Source organism: Anthonomus grandis, chromosome 12, assembly GCF_022605725.1.
Source record: "Anthonomus grandis grandis chromosome 12, icAntGran1.3, whole genome shotgun sequence".
Classification (NCBI taxonomy): Eukaryota; Metazoa; Arthropoda; class Insecta; order Coleoptera; family Curculionidae; genus Anthonomus; species Anthonomus grandis.
In genome coordinates this window covers 14398272-14410461 of record NC_065557.1, presented here as the reverse complement: position 1 = coordinate 14410461, position 12190 = coordinate 14398272, and the positions used below count along the sequence as shown (strand labels likewise).

Sequence of the window (12190 nt, the reverse complement as noted above, 5' to 3'; positions counted from 1 at the left end):
TTTTGTTTATAATTTAAAGCATAATCTATTATTAACAAATATTGAATATTTAAATATTTTTTGACGACATTACTGATGTTGTGATATTGTTGCCTTCTTCCCTAATATACATTATCTGTATTCATTTATCTTTGAATATCGGCTGTTTTATAGAGTATCTCATCATATTTTATTAAAAGGAGATAGTAGTATTTTTATTGTGCCTGTCAAAATAAGTGACAAATCAAGTGTTTTTTGCCATTTCTACATAAGCATTTGGCATAATTGCATCAGAGATGTTGCAAGCAAATAAATTGTCCATAGTTCCACGCCAATGCTAATTCTAGCCTTTCAATGTTTTGAGGCCCTCTTCAAACAATCCTTTTTTTAGGATATCGAAAATCAAGAAAATCTTTTACTATTTTTGCAAATGAGGAAGGTTTTCTTAAAACTGGATATTTTTTTATTTAGGATTAAATTTCTACAAAAGCATGTTGGATTTTTAGCTTCTTCAGTAACTGTTTCAATAATATCCATCAATAAAAGGATTTTTAAAACAATCTTGTCACCTAACTTGACTTAACATTTAATTTTCCTCAAAAGTTAAAAAAACTTGTTAATCAGGATAGTTGGAAAAGAGTATTAATAACTCTCTTTGCCGGGTGGCTTAGGTTGTTTGAAAAATGCCTAAGTACAGTTTTATAGTTCCTCTCGTCAATCCTGTAAGTGCCTATTGTAAGTGTTTGCTGGATTAGCCTGTATTTGTAAAAGATATTTTGTATATCTAATACTTCTTACAGTAAATTTTTGAATATTTCGGTTCTTAACATTGTCATACAATAAAATAATAAACCTCGTGAGATATCATAAAAAATTATTATTTATGTAACAAGTGTGTAAGACGATCCATTATTTATGAATGGGAAATTTTATCAATTTGACAATTCTTATGAAAGAAAAAAACTTTAATTTACGCATTTATTAAATATCTATTATTGGAAGTTGAAAAGAATGTCAATTTACAACTATTACAATTATATAAATTAGCTATTATAGATATACTTAACATAGCAAAAAACACAAATACTTTTTCATTAATTTATTTGCACAATATTCACTTTATATACGAAATTTATAAAATAAATCAAAATGAACTCCAAATTCGGTTAACGATGTTGTGTACCAATGACCATTTAAAAATAAAAACAAACTTTAAAGCCTTTAAAATGTATCCTGTCCAATTTGCTTACGAGCAATAAATTACTTTTCCTAGTTTTTTATTTGTAACGAATTTTTTTTAATGAGCGTTGAAATATTTATCTATATATTTCATTTTAATTGGAACATCGGTAACGTTAAAATAAATTGCTTTTATATGGTTCGTATAAGAGTAACAGTCAGAATATTATTATGCATTTATTAACAGTGATTTTAAAGGCAAAATATTTTAATTATTGTTACGGCCCAAGATTTTTAATAAAATACTTAAGTGAGTAATTGAAATATTACAAAATAAACAACTTTTTACGCTCCCAGAGATCGGTAGAATATATTCTGCCACGGAGAACGATTCTGAACCTTTTATTGATATCTTATTTAACATTTGTATTGGTGAGTACTGACAGAGAAACAGGATATATTGATGTGTTTTGCTGATGATACAGCTCTTATTGTCTTTAAGAGAACATGGTTAGCAACAGCAAATAAAATGGAAAGGTTAATTCAAAAGTCGATCTATGACGGTCACAAGCCTGTTGAGAAAATGAGGTGGGTTGAGCATGGGATTGACCACCCCAACTTGTGAAAAAAGTATAGGTTATGGCAAAACAATAGAATTTTTTTTAGGACGAATATATGAAGATAAATAATGCAAAAAACAAGGAAAGAACACATGAATATTGGAGCATGGAATGTGCTCAGCCCTTATCGACCAGGTGCTGCAATAAAAGCGATCAAAGAAATGAAACGAATGAATATGGATTTCACCGCTCTAAGAGAAATTTGGAGGCCTAGAGTGAGTCATAGTAACACTGGAAATTCAGTATTTACTTAGTATCCAAGAGGTTTACGCATTTGGTACAGGTTTTGTACTCAAGAAATATCTACGGAATTCAGTTTTAACGTTTGAGTTACTTGGTGACAGGATGTGCTATATTAGAATATAACGCACTCTCTACAAGTACTCACTTTTGTCGGTGCAACAGAAAATAAGGATGAGGATATAAAAAATTTGTTTTACGATACTTGGTGAGGAAACTAGCCCAACTTGCTCTTGAGCGATTTTAGTGCTAAAATTAGACAAGACGAGGTACTAAAACTATGGTATGAGAATGACATAATAATGGCATGCACAGCCTTTACTATGCTTTTAATGACAATTGTCTAAGAGTCGCAGATCTTGCAGGATTGAATTATATGTTAATAAAGTCCACTATGTTTAAACATAAAGATATATACAAATCGACAGTAGTAGTATCTACTAATGGTTTAACAAGGAATTAAGTAAATTACAGTAAAATGGATGCAAGGCACGGATATGATGTACTAGGTATAAGAGGTTGCAGAGGAGCAGATGCCTATTCACAACATTTTTGGTTAAAGTTAAATTAGGATTCAAAATACCAGAGTAATAAGTAAGCAAATCAATGGTATTTCTCCTTAGTGGGATACAGAAAAGCTTTAACAGAAAGAGATAAGACCATAGTATCAGGAAGAATTTAAACACCACAAACAATAGACACGTAGGAGGTAACATTAAATAATTGGTATGATGGAGACTGTAAAAAATGTATTGTGAGCAATATTGCTTGACTTAAAGTGCTAGAAAGTCCTACAGACGAGAATAGGGACTAAGAACCCTAAGAAAGAAACCGTTAAGAAGGAGGAAGAGAGAATGGTGAAACAGAGGAAAATGGCGATCTAGTAACTGACAAAGTGGAAATATTACTAACGTGGAAAAACTTTCAAGATTTCCGTCTCAAGATCGTTTTGAAATGAAAGCACTGTATAGTAGGATTAAAGGTGCATTCTGCAAAACGTTCTTATGTTCTTTGTCATACTCTTTTATGACCTTTCTCGTATGTATTGAAGTCGCGTTTTTAGCTTAAATAAGCGTACTAAAATTTAAGATGAATTGCTAAATACGGAAAATCTATCAAACTATTAAAAACCATGGCTAACTATGCAGTTTTTAGTGATAAAGTTATGATTTTTTTATTTTATTAAATTTTTTATTAAGCCCAGTTATTTTATTTAAATAAACAAACGATTGTTGTTAGAAATTACTTAAAACATGTTGTTTTATTTGTGTAGACTAACCTAAAAGAATTAAAATTAATGAGTTGCTGCTGCATCTGGAAAAGATCTGTAAGATCTTTTAATAAAAAGGCTACTTGTCATGTTTCTTAGTTGCTTTAGTGAAAATAGTTTTCTATACTACAAACAACAATATAAAATATAACAATAAAAACATTTCAAAGAATATATTATTTCTAATAGCTCAATAAGTCGAGTTACATTATACGAAATACAAAATAAAAGACTAAGAGGATCATTTTATAGTGAGAATTTAAAATAATTATTTCTATTTTACATTATCTTAGAGTTAGAGTTGCCAGTTAAGTATGAAACTATGAACCAAGTTGCTGTATGTTCATAGATTTTGGATATGTGTCTGTTCTTGGATTTGCTCTTGATCAGTGTTGTTCATCAAAAAAGTTAATATTTATTTCGTATATCAGTACCTTTATCCAATGTGAAGAATATTACTTATCCCTATATGGTTTCTTGGGAAAATCCGCTTTTTGCAGTAATTTATTTTAAATGTAAATTTTATTTATTTTCTAGGTCACTGCAATATTAAGCATGTTCCTCTCTTGCTAAGTATTTCATATTATTTTAAATTAAACTGATCTTAACAAGAAACTTTTTTGACTTTTTCCTTTTCACTTTTTAAACACTTTTTAAACTATGTAAATAAGTTTATGTCGTAATTCTTTTTTGGTGACTATCATGTCGATACGTAGTTACTTGTAAGTTTCCTTTATTGTCTTTTAATTTATCTATTGCATTTAAATTTATTTTTATTGTGTGTTGTAGACCAGTCTTGTCTTTTGGTTTTTTTCAAATTCCGAAGTCCTGTAAGCCATCAACAAAATTACAATGTCAATGGCTTTGATGAGGTCAAGAAAAATACTAATAACAGGTTAAGTAATAATAAAATTCTCTAGTACACGAGTAGCCCCAGTGCTACAAAGGTTTTTGTGGATATTTTTCTCAAACTTCTGCAAGTTGAAATATTCGAAAAAGACTTGCTTTGGAAGTTGATTTCACAGAGTTGTACTTCTCCATAAAAAGGAGTCCCAAAATAGCGATTTTTTAGGCGTCTGCAGATGCCCTTGATATTTAAGTGTTGCATCTGCCTGTAAATCTTAATAGCATGTATAGCTTTGGGTGTAATAATATCGGAATAGTATTAACTATGATCGTATTAATGAAACAAAGTCAGGTCCGCCACCTTCCTTCTATGCGACAACCTGTACAAGCTTCGAGTTATCTCTGGATCTCCTATAAGATGTATCGCCCTCTTTTGCATGGAACCAAGAACCTTTAAAGTGTGTTTGCGTGCAGAGCTTCGTATGTAAGAGTAAAAGATAATGTACAAATCTGAGCCTTGTAAAAAGTTAGAAAAAAAGCATTAAAATCTGTTACGGTGGATAGAGACTTTTGGTTTTAAGGATAGTCCCAAGTTTTTGAGAAGCTGCCTTAGCTATGATCCTATTAAGACATCTTCCTGCCAACCTTTACACCTTAGAAGTCTTTTCAAAAAGGTCATTGGTATATCGTAGGGAGAGGGTAGGAGACAAGATGCATCCCTCAGGACTACCAGTGTTAATTTGAAACCTCTGCCTTTCGGTCTTGACAGCGCAAGAACCGCCGTATCTATAGTCTGTTTGGATAATTGTCGTTTTATTTTTATCGTTATGCAATATAATTCGGTTTGAAACATGCTTAGCATATAGTACCTAGTGCTAGTCTTGTGTTTAAGTCTTAAGTGGAATATAGACGCTCAGTCCGAACCTGTATAGTTTTGCAAATGTCCGAGTAATTATAACGCCATTCGATTGGTGCTACTGCTCTTTATGCCAATAGTATAGAATTTGTTTAATGCGGAGATTGCTGATGTAGAATCGACTCAAGCCTATATACTGGAGGCTAGTGGAGAGGTTTTTATGAAACCCGTTTTTTTTATATATTAAGCCAAAAATTTATAAATTCCACTATTTTAATTTTAATATATTTTTTTTTATTTAATTATTTTCTTCTAGATTCGTTCGATGCGCAGGACCTAACACTATTCATACGTCACAGAAGAAGTTACGGAGAACAACATCGTAAAAGTAAAGAAGCTATGCTAGGCATAGGCAACAGCGTAAATGGCAAAGCGACAACTGGCAAACCGACAGTTTTTATGACTGAGAATTGTACAGTCGTTGTTGCTCAAACGGGAGGAACAGCAACCTTACCTTGCGTAGTTCGAAAGTCCAGTAACGGAGTGGTAAGTTTAATTTTTTTTATTTATAGTACATTAAAATTTGGATGTTGCACTTAGAGTGATACTCGGCTATATCTCGAGACATATTAGCTGTAAAGTCTACGAAAAAAGCAATTATGAATCAGTTCTTTTGGAGCTTTTTATTTAAGCGTAAAGGAAAACTGCTTAAAGTTTATGTTATTTTTAAAAACGAAAATATGGTCAAACAATTGTTTACTATCTTTTAAGAAGAAACTCCAGAAGAACAGCAGATAACTGACATCTGCGTAAGAATATAATTTGTAATTTACGCAAGAATTTTATACACTGGCTTCATATAATACCTTTAATTGTGATTTTTTCTAAATATCTATTTTTTCCCTAATGGTAAATAAATTTTTTCGTCTTATTATTATATATATATATAATTCCTTGTTTAGATTTTTACATTTTTCAATGAATATCTTAGAAAGTGATATCTTTGAATTCTGCAAAAAAAAATTGAACTTAAATATGTTCAAATCTTCTAATATGGAAACCCTGCAAGAGAATTGTCTAATATAATTTATATAATTTTATTATGACAGATTGAGAAATTCTACAAATCACCCTAACTATTATTGCCAAGTGTTCATGCTAAATTAAAACATTTGATTTCCGGACCTGTAAATGAAAAAATAAATTTATATTTGTAATTTTCATTTTCAATTTCAAGTATTTTTAAAGAAAAAAAAAATAAAATTAAACTTAATCAGTTTATGACATTTTTGACATTGTGACAAGAAATTTATATTTTTTAACTCGAAAAAAAATAGCAAGTTAGCATACCTTCAAAAGTGGATCGTAAAAAATCCATGGAATTAAGTATTTGTACGTATACAAGGGTGGTCCCAGAAGTACCCGACCCAAGAAAGAAAACACGAAAATTTTGGAAAAAAATTTATTTTATTTTTCAACATAATCTCCTTTCAGCTCTATACATTTTTCCAGCGATATTTAATAAGTTCAATACCCTTTTTATAATAAGAACTGTCTTGCGCCTCGAAATAGCCATTTACTGCAGACATCACTTCTTCATCGTTGGAAAATCTTTGACCACTGAGCCAGTTTGGAAACAGAAAATAATCTGAGGGGGCTAAATCTGGCAAATAGGGTGCATAAGGTAGCAATTCAAACTTTAATTTGTTAATTTTGGCCATTGCAATAACGGATTTGTGAGCTGGTGCATTGTCTTGATGAAACAACACTTTCTTCTTAACCAAATGCGGCCGTTTTTGCTTGATTTCTTTGCTCAAACATTGCAATAAGTTCGCATAATTCTCGCCGTTGATAGTTTTACCTTTTTCAAGATAGTCAATGAAAATTATCCCTCACGCATCCCAAAAAATCAACGCCGTGACCTTGTCTGCAGATAAAACGGTTTTCGCCTTCTTTGGAGCCGGTTTTGAGTCCATTGTTTTGAATGTTTTTTTGTCTGAGGTGTGAAGTGATGGACCTATGTTTCATCCATGGTTATGAAACGATGCAAAAATTCTGATTGTTGCTATTAAATTTTGCTAAACACTCAATTGAAACATCTTCACGACACTGTTTTTGCTCGAGTGTGAGCAAACGCGGCACCCATCTTGCACACAGCTTTCTCATGTCAAAATTTTTAGTTAATATGCGATGTACCACACTTTTTGAAATGCCTACTATGTCTGCTAGCTCGCGCACTTTCAGTCGACGATCATCCAGTACCGCTTTATGAATTTTCTTTGAAATTTCTGGAGTCGTCAGCTCATTTGGTCGACCATTACGATGCTCGTCTTGGCAGCTCGTACGGCCAATATTTTACTGTTGTTAACGAACGATCAGACTCACCCAGAGTAGAATCCAGTTCAGCTTTTATATTGGTTGGGCTGAGGCTTATCAAATAAAAGTATTGTATCACATAACGATGACAATTTTCTCCATTTTCACAAATTCACTGAAAACGTTCACTATTGATGGCTGCCAAACAAATACTAAACAACGTGGCGTCTTCAAACTTGAAACATATGCTTTATAGATTGTATACTTTCTAATACATGATATTTTCAAACTACTACCGACATCTCTAGGTCAGGCCGGGTACTTCTGGGACCACCCTCGTACATAAAATATATTAATTTGAATTGAGGAAGAAGATATTTCCAGTAAAATGTAAGGAATCATAAACAGGTCAGGTTAACTCAGGTCTTGAGGACGACTTGTTACATGTTGTAGCTCCTGTTTCTAGTTCTCACAAGAATCAGTTTTAAGAGTGAGATTAAGGCATGGAATATTTTTCATCAATTTATTTGGCAAATATTGGTTGATTTTTTATTAATTATATGTTAAACTTAATCTGCATAGATCAAAAATCGTTGATTTGAGCAACAGTTTATTCTATGAAAAATTTAAAGAATTATATATTTACGGGTCCGGCCAACGTTTCACGAACGTTAGTTAATATCTTGTTATACAAATACCACATGTAGAGAGTGTAGATACCTTTCGGAGATTTTCCATAAGGTGTTAACTTCTCCAGAGTATTTCATAAATTTTGTTCAGAATTATGTGTAAGCGGCAGCAAATCTTTTTACATAAGATGGTCAATGAAAATTTCATTTATGTGATTCATTAGCGATAAAAAATATGGATTTCTATACCCCATGGACAAACATTTACATGCCGCATAGAATTTTTTTGGGTACTTTGGAGGATTTTTATTTTTTTAACCAAAAACTTCGTTAACACCGCATTATATCCCCATCATCCTTTTTATGTATAAAACGTACACGTCTTTTAATATTAGTTAGATTTTTTACATGCATGTTTCTTGTGATTATGTAAACAAACCTAGTTTTAGTGTATCTAATTTTTTCTTATTGCTTTGGAAGTGTGTATGGTAAAATTTACTAGTAAAAAAAAATGAGTAGTAATATTCTTTAAGTCATTTAACATCCCATATCCTTTTCATTTACAATGTAAGCATAAATAAACTAAATGGACATAAAACTTATATTTTTAATTGATTATAAATAACTAGATTAGCAAAATTAGATTCCATAATTGAAAAGTTTATTTTTTTTCACATAAAGGTACTTATAATAATAATTTTTATAATTTTAGTTCTTACTCACAATTGAATTGTATTTACACAATATAATACCAAACCAATAAGTGAATACAAAATACAATTAATACGAATTGCAATCGCCAGTTCAATCAGAGCGCAGTTGGTAGGAAGTACTGTTTCTTGAGATACGAATTTATGCGAAAAAGTTTTTAGCATATTAGAGTTGACAGGCAAGTGAGATTTGTATCATCGGTATGAATCATATGAATACAACTTACATCTAGAACTAGTATTCGAGTTTAGTATTATTTCCTCCCGCCATCGTAGCGGATAGGCGACTTTAAAACGCAATAGAACATTTGCAGTAATAAATAAAGAAAAATTGATAAGTTTGGTATTTGCTTGGGATCCATTTAGAATAAGAAGCATAAAAATCATCACAGTTGTTTATTATGAAAAAAATTTAATTTAACTTAAATAAAATTTCATCTTCATCAGACAATGAGGAAGACACATTTTTATACAAACTGCCAAAATAAAACTTACATACAAGACGAAAAAGGCAGGGAGACTAGGCAATGGGGATAATACGTTCAGATCCGATATAGATAATATTATCCGCTCCATTATGAGCACAGCCCAAGAGTAGAAAATTAGTTGTTAACTATTATAAACTCGTCGAAAAATTCGTTCCTGTTTTTAAATATTTTATTAAAAATATAGGATTAAAAAAGGCAAATATTATGCCTAAAACTACACACAATTTTTTTTTAATAAATTTTTTAAAGGGTTGATATAAATCTAATCTAATGATTTGAATCTCTTGCAATGTCCTTAAGATAACTTTATAAAAGTTGAAACGTCGACATTTAAATTAAAAGGCTTGTAGTTCATTTTAAACCGTTTCCCACATTTCCTTTCATAGATCTATTTTCACAAGAAAATACACACAAAAAATATTAATTATGAAATTATAGACATTTTTCAAGAAATTTGAACAAATATTTGATTTATTTTGATATCGATCACAAGCCATTCTAAGAGAGCTTAAGGCATCAAGGCAGTGCCCCTCCCGTCTAACTTAAAAGCTTTAGCGGAAACATGGAATATACTATCAAGCTGCTTTTTTTAACTGGCATAGTATATTCTATAACAAGTGCGAAATAATCAAGATTCTGCAGGCTTAAGGCAAAGGGAATGGCTCCACGAGTGGTGAATTTTAAATTTCGTACGTGTTATCGTGACTATACTTTTTATGCAGCTATAAATTTAGTTTCGTTTCAATTCAAATTTTTTATACGTGATAAAGAATTAAAAAAAATAGACTTTCATCATAAAATTTTTCTCAGAAATGTTTAGTAACAAAGGTACAGGGTGTTAAAGTTAAGAGTAATTATTTGTTTATTTATCATAACTTTTGAACTAGCAGCTCAATTTCAATTAATTTACGCATGCATGTTATTGTATTAAATTGTCAATTACTGATGAAGACAATTTTTAAAAAAATTGCAGGGGCGTAAGATACGGTGGGATTTGATCCTTTGTTGCGTCAAATCTGCGAGATGATAAAATATTTTTTTTTATAAAAAGTCAACTCCATTTGATTTGGAAAAAAAAGTTATTTTTGCAAAATTATGATTTAAGGTACTGTTTTTAAAATATCCTATTTAGTATCTAGTTTAATTGAACAGAAACGCCAGTTAAAATGCTGCAAAAACTTAAAAAAAAAAGAAAATTAGGCTTGAATCTTAAATTAAACCTGTCAAATATAATAATGACTTAAGGTAACTTTTGATCATTTTTTATATTCAACTTTTTTACAAATCCAAGTTTGACTTCTTTTTTTTTATACATTTTTGCAACATTGTAGCAGGTATTTCTGAACAATTAAATTAAGATATTTAAAAAACAGTACCTTAGATCATAATTTTTGCAAGAGTAACTATTTTTTTCAAATTAAATGAAGAATCTACTAGTTGATCTTTAATACTTTGTATCTTTGTTATTAAAAATTCCTGAGAAAATTTTATTAATGAAAGTCTATTTTTTTTAAATTCTCTATCACGTATTAAAATGAATGACTTTTAACTTACGTTTGACTGGACTGACTTGACTTACTTTTGACTGACGTTTAGGCTGGACCACCTTGTATATTTCGTATTAGTCCTACAAAAAAATATAATAAAAACTAGTGTTTTTGAAATTTTAATAACAGCTTATTTAATATATAGATACATTTTGAAGAAATATTTAAATTGTTCAAAAAGCTACTCAGACCATTAAAAATGTTTAAGTGCTTTGACGTTTATAATTTAAAAGTACATATCTTTTTAAATCAATCATTTATATATTATTTTTTATTTTAGGATAATTATAATCAAGAGCGAAAGATAAGATAGCAAAATTGAACGCATAAATAAATATGCGATTTCCTTAAGCTTTTAAAGCTTTTTCTTGCATGTAGTTTAAATTGTTAATAAATATAATTTAATTAATTATTTTAATCTTAAAATCGTTACATTTAAAATTTTTGAAAAAACAGCATGCCTTAGAATTCACTGTGAAATGTGTATTATTATTATTTATTATAATCTTTACAAGGTAAAATATCTCGATTGACTCTGATTATTCAGTAAGTTGCGCCCTTTTGGTGATTCTAGGAAAATTATTTTTACTAAGTAACTTCACATGGTCTTTTTGTTAGGTTTTTTTCGCAAACTATAATAATATTATACTTTACCAAGATATACCCGAGAGCCATTCTTGGTGGGTCACCCAATACATAATTCTGGCAACCATTTAATACGTATAAGAGCCAAAACGTTGAAAGAATAGATAACAAAACTTGAGTTTGCGCCAATTTTCCGAACACTGTTTACATTCCATTAGTTCGAGGAAAAATAAAACGCGGATAGAGCTACTACTGCTAAAAGTTTGAGCCGAAAAAGGTCTCATTATTTTTAAAATGGCGATAGCGGCGGCTCTATATGCAAATTCGGCCGGGTCCGTTTTTGCCCAGGTCCTTCATCTTACACAGTCCATTGCTTTTGTGAAAGGAAATGGGGTGTGAAAATCAATCTACCGTTCAAACAAATTGACAGGTATCGGCCCCCTTTGGAACATATGAGAGAGCTTCAATAGTGCTCTGCGCTTGATGAATTGATAAAAGACAGATAAAAAGGTATTATTGTACTTTAATCGAGATTTGATTTAGTTTTAGGTATTTGAAAGCACTTTTAGAGATTATTATCTTTTAGTAAGAATTAGCATATACTATGTCCCATTTAGTTGTAATAATATTGCGAACCGCAATATTTTACGTTACTTACGAACCTTTTGCCACTTTTTCATTAAACTTTAAATGGCAGAAATAGAAATTTCTCAGGTATGGAATAAAAATTAAGACGATTGTTTTTTCGATATCGTTTTTGAGCTAAAAAATTGGCTCTGAAAGTGCCAGATCTCAACTAATATGAGAGCTACGACGGTGGTCTCATTAAATTCAGAAGGGTAAAATCAAGAGAAACTTGGTGGAATTTTTCAGATAAAGTTCTTAGAAGCAGAGATATCGATCTCTAAAGTTTGGGATTTTTTGC

At 30.6% G+C, this 12190-nt stretch overlaps 1 protein-coding gene across 1 annotated transcript in view; it reads left to right on the top strand.

The window, feature by feature from the left end:
* The window catches only part of LOC126742861 (lachesin-like), a 260367-nt gene that overhangs the window by 88388 nt on the left and 159789 nt on the right, over window positions 1-12190 (top strand). Inside the window, exon 3 of the mRNA XM_050449679.1 lies at window positions 5307-5536. Coding sequence (XP_050305636.1) covers window positions 5307-5536 — 230 coding nt within the window. The remainder of the gene's footprint in view (window positions 1-5306; window positions 5537-12190) is intronic.